Source organism: Scomber scombrus, chromosome 11 (genome assembly GCF_963691925.1).
Source record: "Scomber scombrus chromosome 11, fScoSco1.1, whole genome shotgun sequence".
NCBI lineage: Eukaryota > Metazoa > Chordata > Actinopteri > Scombriformes > Scombridae > Scomber > Scomber scombrus.
In genome coordinates, this window is record NC_084980.1 from 28,496,192 (window position 1) to 28,505,132 (window position 8,941).

The 8,941-nt window shown below is 39.4% G+C and overlaps 1 protein-coding gene across 1 annotated transcript; it reads left to right on the top strand.

Annotated features, from left to right (window-relative positions):
- Positions 1-923: 923 nt before the first annotated feature.
- Positions 924-8,690, top strand: LOC133990106 (verrucotoxin subunit beta-like). Its single transcript, XM_062428281.1, is given in 5 exon segments — positions 924-952; positions 1,259-1,366; positions 5,406-6,117; positions 6,119-6,364; positions 7,610-8,690. Coding segments are annotated over 4 exon segments (2,139 nt in total). The 5' UTR covers positions 924-952; positions 1,259-1,266.
- Positions 8,691-8,941: the final 251 nt, after the last annotated feature.

Sequence of the window (8,941 nt, forward strand, 5' to 3'; positions counted from 1 at the left end):
CATAAAGTCACCTTTTTAAAGATTTACTGACAAGTAACAATCGAAAACAACAGAGACCAAACTTAACTAACCTTAAAAAACAATGATTTTGTAACCCTGGTTTAGGCTAATTTTAGTCAGTTTGTGCTGTTGTTGTGTTGTTTTCATTCTGTTCCTAATCAGATTACACTGCACATTATCTGCATTGATTAAATAATATTAGTGTACTTACAAGTAAAAGGTGCGTGCTCCCTCTTGGCTGCTGTGTGCTCTGTCAGGGATGCTGCTTTGGTTCCCTCTTTATATCCTCTCTGCCCTGGACCAAGCTATGATGTCATTTATAAGAAATCCCCCTGATTTCGTGGAAGGTATGGAGGTCCTGAAGTGCAAAACACTAAAACATTGGCAAAAAAAATACACAAAATACAACAACATTTCACAAAACACAACATTTTATACACAGCATTAGATAGAAGAATGTGTAAAAGTTACCTTATCTTAGCTATGAATGGACACATAACAACTAATCTTCACACGTAATGTATGTAAATAAGAATGGATTTTTGCTTGAATATAAAATAAAAACAAGACAGACAGGAAACTGATCTGGCAAACAAATGATATTATATTATACTATATTTTTAATAGCTTTTTGAGTCTTAAAAATGTTCTTTTCTTTTTTTAGTGTGTGTTTTCTGGAATGTTGGTTTTTTTCTAAAATGTTTTTGCTTCAGTTTTTTGTGTTTTATCTTATCTGACATGTTAATCTGTGCAAAATGTACTTTCGTTTTTGGTTTTATGTTTCCTATTTTCTTAATGTGTGCTTTGCATCCTTGGCCCACCATACTGAAGAGAATGAGGCTGATTTCCTGGAAAGGGTGTGATCGGCTGGTCCTACTATTTCACTGCAGACAAGATATAAAGACAGAGACTTACAGAGTAACCCTCAACTGAGCACACACACCTTTTCATTGTGAGTACATTAATACAGATTTTTTTTAACCTCTGATGTTTAAATCTTGTTTATATTGCATGTCTTTTTATATTGCTTGATCTTTCTCTTGTATCTTGTCTTAATGTCTTTTTATGTCTTAAAGTGTCTGAACTTGCCTTGTGTTGTTACAGTGGTGGATTCATGAAGGTTTCTTAAAAATAATTTCGATATGTGTTTAACTTTAAAAAAAAAAAATTAGAAAGTGACAGTGATTTTCAGTAACAGGCTGGAAAGCAGAACAGTAAGAAATAAATTAATTTGCTGTTGTCTGTTTTCACATTTCAGATTGAGAGATGGATTCTGATAGAAAACAGACGATACAGATGGCGGCGCTTGGAAGACCTTTCAGTCTTGGGATGCTCTATGACTGCCGGAAAGATTCACTCATCCCTAGTAAGGATTCACATGTTAAATACTTCATAATAGACTTTCTACACAGCACACATGTTGACCTGTCATACTGTAGCAGTCACCATAACATTAATGATGACTTTACTGCGGCAATAATGGCAATACCGTTTAGTAAATATTATTAGTTACACCTGTGTTTGACAAGAAAAAGTATCTGTCATGAAAAAGGTTGATGATACAACTAACAGTTTCCCTATTTAAAGCCAAGAGCTACACCATTGACAGTTTGGTTTTATTTGATCAGGTTGTAAGATATCATTCTCTGGCATTTTTACTACCACACCAAAACAGTAGAGGGGAATGGAACTGTAATTGTGATCCTCAAATGATAAAGACAAAAACTTCACTTCAAACTTCAATGTCTGCTAAGAAAAAAAAACCCAATAATGTTCAAAAACTAAAACTAAAAACTATGGCTGTCATTCGATTAAAATATTTAATCGCAAATTAATCGCACTTTTTTTTGGTTGTCCTACATCAGTGGTCTCCAACCCTGCTCCTGGAGAGCTACTGCCCTGCATGTTTTAGGTATCTCCTCACTCTAACTTGTTATCAAGCAGCTGAGGCTCGTCAAAGGGCTTGATAACGAGTTGATTATTAGAATCAGGTGTGTTAGAGTGAGGAGATACCTAAAACATGCAGGGCAGTACAGTAGCTCTCCAGGAGCAGGGTTGGAGACCACTGTTCTAAATAGATCGATATATTTTTATTTGTCATTCAGACACATACACTATGCAGTGACCATCTAGACGAAACTTCATAGCAATGGTTCAAAAAAGAACGGAATATTTAAAAAAAAACAAAAAAAAAACTATGTATATATATGAACAATGTTTTATAATATATATAGCATATTTTCATGAGTATAATTAATTAATTGCACAGCTTGTATAGTCCATTGTGAGTGTGTGTGTGTGCGTGTGTGTGCGTAGGTGGGGGGATTACTTGGAGTTCAACAATCTAATGGGAGAACAGTCCATGGTGGGGGTGGGAGGGGTCTCTGGTCACGTTGTGTGCTCTGGTCAGACAGCATTTTTGTGCGATGATCTGGATGGGAGGAAGGGAAGTCCCAGTGATTTTCTCCATTGTCCTCACCACTTCCAGTCTGAGGCACTGCAGGCTTCTGACCAAACAGAGATGCAGCTCAGCTGTTCAGTGTGCTCTCTTTCTACAGTGACTCTGTAGAAAGTGGTGAGGATGGGAGGGGAGGTGTGCGCTTCTCATCCGGCACAAGAAGTGCTGGCGCTGCTGAGCTCTCTTTACAATAGCTTCAGTGTGCAGAGACCGTTAGTGTCTGTTAACTGCACCCCAGGAACTTGGTGCTGTTGACTGCCTCCACTGGCTGGTTATTGATTTTTAATACTCCTATTAACATGGGAGTGGACACATACAGTTGTGACCAAAATTATTAGCCCCCCAGGAATTATGGAACATTTTCCTAAAATTCTTCCCAATGTTTGCAGCATTGATGAAATTCGATATAATCAAACATTCACCAGTGCTTTTTAGTAGCTTTTGGTACATTTTCGAATATAAAATAACATTTTAGGCTAGATTTATATCAAATATAGAGAAAAATGGGGATGTCAAAAATATTAGCCCCCATGATGGGGTGGTCAATAATATTTCCCCCAATGTGAATTATTGCCTTCAAAAACACACCTAATTAACCAATCAGCTTTCAAACCACACCTGTGCAGTCAATTGGCTTCCTAACAACACCTGAACATTAAATCAGCATAAAAGGACTCCAAGGAACAGGGCACTTGAACACATTATTGAGAGGGACTACTTTTACTCACCATGCCAAAGACAAAGGAAATCAGTCTTGAGCTCAGAAAGAAGATAGTGGAGGCTCATGATAAGGGGGAAGGCTATACTGCCATTTCCAAGCGTTTCACAGTGTCTAGAACCACTATACGTTGCATCATTGCCAAGTACAAGGAGACAAATTCTATAAGAAACAAACCTGGGAGTGGTCGTAAGCTCAAGATTTCAAGAACTTTAGAGAGGAAAATTGTCAGAGATGTCAGCAAGAATCTCCAGACATCTGCCAAGATGATTGTTGCTGACCTGGCCTCTTCTGGAGTTGATGTTTCAAGGAGCACAGTTGTGAGGGCTCTCCATCGTGGTGGGCTTCAGGGCCATTGTCCAAGAAGAACCCCTTTACTCAAAGAGCGGCACATCAAAGCCAGACTGAGGTTTGCCCGTGAACATTTGAAAGGTAAAGATGAGTTTTGGAAGTCTGTGCTTTAGCCTGATAAGACTAAACTGGAATTGTTTGGGCACATGGATCTTGCTTATGTTTGGCGAAGAAAGGGAGAGGCCTTGAACCCTAAGAACACAGTTCCCACAGTTAAACATGGCGGTGGGAGCATCATGCTGTGGGGCTGTTTTGCAGCCTCAGGCACAGGGAGCCTTGTTCGGGTGCATGGCATCATGAAAAAAGAAAATTATGTTGACATTTTGAGGGATAATATGCAGAAATCTGCTCGTAGTCTATCCTCGTCGCTGGGTCTTCCAACAAGACAATGACCCAAAGCACACATCGGAATTGGTCCAACAGTTCCTGAAGGATACCAAAACCAAGGTCCTGGAGTGGCCCGCACAGAGCCCAGACCTCAATCCTATTGACAATCTGTGGCGGGTGCTCAAAGTGAATGTCCATGCTCGGAAACCACGCAATTTGGACCAGTTGGAACAATTTGCAATGGAAGAATGGGCCAAAATCCCTCAGGAGACCTGTGCCAACCTAGTAAAGAACTACTCTAAGAGGTTGTTGTCAGTTGTGGCTCAGAAAGGGTACACTATTGACTATTAATGGCCAGGGGGCTAATAATTTTGGATTTCTCATTTTTGCCCTTTTTTGTTTCAACTCATTGTATCAATAACATATCCTAATCAAACTTGTCAACTTTTGTCTTTGTAGTGTCTTTGTTTCCACAATAACAAACACGTGTTGTTAATGGACATTTCCATGGAGAAATCAAGAATTTTGACTAATTTCACAAGGGGGGCTAATAATTTTGGTCACAACTGTATGCTTGCTTTATGCAATGTATGTTTATTATAATTGAAACAATCCAGAACAATTAAATACTGCATGCTCAAAAAATCTGTACATTCATTCACCCATTCACACACACACACACACACACACACACACACACACACAGCACAGAAGCATGTAATAAGAGTAAAATACACAGTCTGTCTCTTTCTTGCTTACACACACGCTCACACAGGCACACACACACACACACACACACACACACATACACACATGCTCTCTGTATCAGCTGTTGGTTTGGTATTTGAGACTCTGCTTGTTATCCTAAACGTTACTGCTACATCGCTTTCTTATTTCCAAAACTACAGGCCGGGTCAAGGGTCAAACACAACGTTAAACGCGCATTAAAAAAATTAACGCCATTAAAATGAATTTGCGTTAACGTGTTATAAAACTGTTTTATTGTACATGGAATTCTCCTTCACATCTCTCCATGACTTCATGATGTTTCCTATTGAGAAAGGGATTAGGAAAAGACAATATTGTCGACCGCAGCCAGATGCATGTCTTGTAGCTCTGTCAGTAAGTGGTCAATAAGTAATTTGTGTTGAATGTTAGTGTTTTAAATCCTATTTGTTTTCATCAATGTGTGCAGTTTTCTTCTTCTCTGCCTTTACTGTCACATTGCTGTGTTTCTAAGTGCATCAAAGCCAACTGTAGATCAGTGCAATAATTGGTAGGACTCTGTTTTGCATCACCCACAAAAACAATGTTGTTCTTGACATTGCATAGTACATTTGGTGAACAAATGATCTAGTCTTATATATAAAATATTATATATATATAACATACATCCAATATGTTGTACAACTGTGAGAGCAATGAAATGGGAGTATAATAATAGAATACTACTTTATAAATAGGAATGTTTAAGGTGTTTTAATTCCAATGAACTAAGTTTTGTCTTTTTTGTTGTTGTTTTTTTAATTCTGCTGAACTCTTCTCTTGCAGGCATGACACTGTGGGACCATGATGAACTGTTAAACCATATAGGAGAAAGATCACAGTGCTACAATGACTTTGAGATAGTTACATCTGAATCAATAGAGGACAAATGCTCATCACTAAATGTTGATGCATCCCTGAAGCTAAGTTTTTTTTTTGAACTGTTTGAGACTAACGGATCTGCCAAATACCTGGATGATTGTAAGAAATCCAAACATCAAGCCAGAGTAACACTGAAATATGAAGCTACCACAAAGTTTCGGGAACTGTCGATGGATCATCTTGGAGGAGGCAACATAAAGTATCCAGATGTCTTTGATAAAGGAATAGCAACACATGTGGTCACAGCTATCCTTTATGGTGCACAGGCCTTCTTTGTCTTTGACCGTGAGGTCTCTAAAGATGAGGATCATCAAGTTGTTGAGGGCAATTTGAAATTCATGGTCGCGTGGATTCCCTGCATAAAAGCTACATGTAGTGCTTCCATGAAACTGAATGATGAGAGCACTGCAAATGTTGAGAAATTCTCCTGCAAATTCCATGGAGATTTTTTCCTTGATAGAAACCCTGTGACTTATCAGGATGCAGTGCAAGTCTATCAAAGGTTGCCCAAACTACTGGGTCCAAATAGAGAAAATGTTGTACCCATGAAGGTCTGGCTGTTACCACTGACATGTTTAGATTCAGGTGCTGCTCAGGTAGTACGTCAGATAAGTGCACATACGCAAAGTGCAGACTGTCATAGAAAACCTCTCTGAGCTGGAAATGAGGTGCAATGATGCACTGAAAACCACAATTGTGGAGCAGTTCCCAGAGATTGGCAAAAAGCTTAAAACATTTAAGAAACTGTGCTTTGATTTTAAGGACAAATTCCAAAAAGACTTTGCAGAGAAACTTCCATTAATCCGGGGAGGAGAGGAAGAGGAGGTTCTTCTAGATACGTTCAATATGGACAAACTGATGAAGTGGATGGATTATGCAGAGAAAGAAATCTACACTTTACAATCTTTCATCAACATGATGAAAAACATCAAGATTGTCCCATCTGAAAATGACCTGCATAAGGAAACTCTCAGTGCAGAGCATGCTGTTTGTTTGGTGTTCACTCCATTAGGGAGTGCTGAATTGTATCTCACAGCTGTATCAAACTACTTAGAAGAAACACCCAAACCAGACAACCCTCAAGAGCCACATTGTCATGGCGTGGAGAAGGAACAATTGGACGACCCTCCAGATGTTTCAGATGCAATAAGGAACAAAGCAAAGCTCTCTGTGTTCACTCCATTAGGGAGTGCTGAACCATACCTTCCAGCTTTATCAAACTGCCAAGATGAAACAGTCAAACCAGTGCCTCCTGAAACAGAGGTTTTAGGTGCAATAAGGAACAAAGCAAAGCTCTTCAGTGATTTTGCTGAGGCCAACAAGGAGAACAAAAACATAAAGTTTCTCATAGTGGCTTTACCAAATAAGGCACAGAAAGGTCCAAGCATCTACCTTTATAAAGATGGTTTTCCTGTTACTGAGGATTTTGAGCCACCATCAAAGCCTGAAACATTAGAAGAAATAGACATAACTCACAACAGTGTGACACTCAACATTCGCCCACCCCGATTTGGAGCAAAGAACATCACCTCGTACTCTGTTGAGTACTGTGTCAGTGGAGAGGATGGATGGCAGAACATGAGAGCATCAACAGCACAAGATGTAACTGATCTGAGGCCAGAAACAGTACCCAAAGCTGAAGAAGTGAGTGGTCTGACTCCTAACACAGAGTATATGTTCAGATGCAGAGCAGTGACCTCAGCAGGTGTTGGACCAGCACGAAATGTTCATCATTCAATTAAAACATTATCTTGTGAGGAGCCACAGACAGAGCCCCCCTTTAAATGTGATATACCTGTAAAAAGTAAGGAAACCATCACTGTTCATGTCTGCACTAAAACATGTGAATTTCCACAGGCGGCACAGAGTGTCCTGGAGGACATCACAGAGTTGGAAATGAGGTGCAATAATGTAATGACAACCACCATTGTACAGCAGTTCCCACAGATTGGCAAAAAGCTTAAAACATTTGAAGAACTCTGCTCTTTGTTCAAGCTGGAATTCCAACTAACCCTGGCGAAGAAACTTCCATCAATCTTGGAAGGAGGGGAAGAGGAGGTTGTGCTTGCAGACATCTTGAAAAAGAGGCATTCTTCTCCTTTCAGTAGCACAAATCTGAACAAGTGGATGGATTGTAAAGAGAAGGAAATCTGCATCTTAAAATCTTTCACCAAAATGTTGAAGAACACCAAAATCGTCCCATCTCAAAGTGATCTTCAGGAGGAAATTCTCAGCTCAGAACATGCTGTCTGTTTTGTTTTCACCTCACTGGGAAGTGATGAACCATACCTCTCAGCTTTATCAAACTACTTAAACCAAACACTCAAACCAGATGACTGTCAAGATCCATATAGCCATCACATAGAGAGGGAACAATGGTACGCCTCACTAGAAGTTTCAGATGCAATGATGAACAAAGCAAAGCTATTCAGTGATTTTGCAGAGGCCAACAAGGACAATAAGAATGTTAAATTCTTGACAGTGGGTTTAACAAATGAGACACAACAAGGTTCAAGCATCTATGTGTACAAAGACATCCTTTCCGTCAATGAGAACTTTGAGCCACCTTCAAAGCCTGAAACAGTGACAGTAGGTGATGTAACCCACAACAGTGTGACACTGAAGATCTCTCCACCAATATTTGGAGAAGAGAACATCACCTGCTATTCTTTGGAGTACTGTGTCAGTGGAGAGGATGAATGGCAAAAAACAACAACACCAAAAGCGGAAGAAGTCATAGTGAGTGGTCTGACTCCTAACACAGAGTATATGTTCAGATGCAGAGCAGTGACCTCAATAGGTGTTGGGCCCGCTGGTGTAGTCAGTGGTCCCAATAAAGCCTTACCTGGCAGCTCTCCTGGAAAACCTCAAGTTGAAACAAACACGTTGAAAGACAAGTACAAAAAAGATACTAATGAAAAGTCATCTATTCAAGACTTGATTAAGAGGGAAGAAGAAGAGATTGTTCGCCTTCAAGACTGGATAGTGTCTCTCATGGATCAGTCAGCCCAATGTATAACTCATCTGCAAGAGATCGCCCTCAGACCTAACTCTCTGACCACTCCAGAGTACATTGACAAGCTGATTGAAGTAGAAAAGTCAGAGGCCAAGGAGGGTTACCAGAGCCAAATTCAGTCTTTGGAGGCGATGAAGAACAGAGCAAAAACCATCTCAAAAGAAGCCAAATGAGAGTCTAAAGAAGAGGTAAGAAAAAAAAATGTCTTTGGACTTTAGGGAAAAACAATATGAAAGGTCTGAAACTATGATAGCATCATTGTGAAGTTGTAATGCCTTTTAGAAGCAGAACAAAACTTTTGTGTGGATGAAAAAATAAAGTCAAAATCAAAATTGAGTCATGCTATGGTAATTAATATGTTAAAATTATTACAATTAATGTATGCATGTCACATTTCAAGTTATCATGCAAGTTAATATGATAT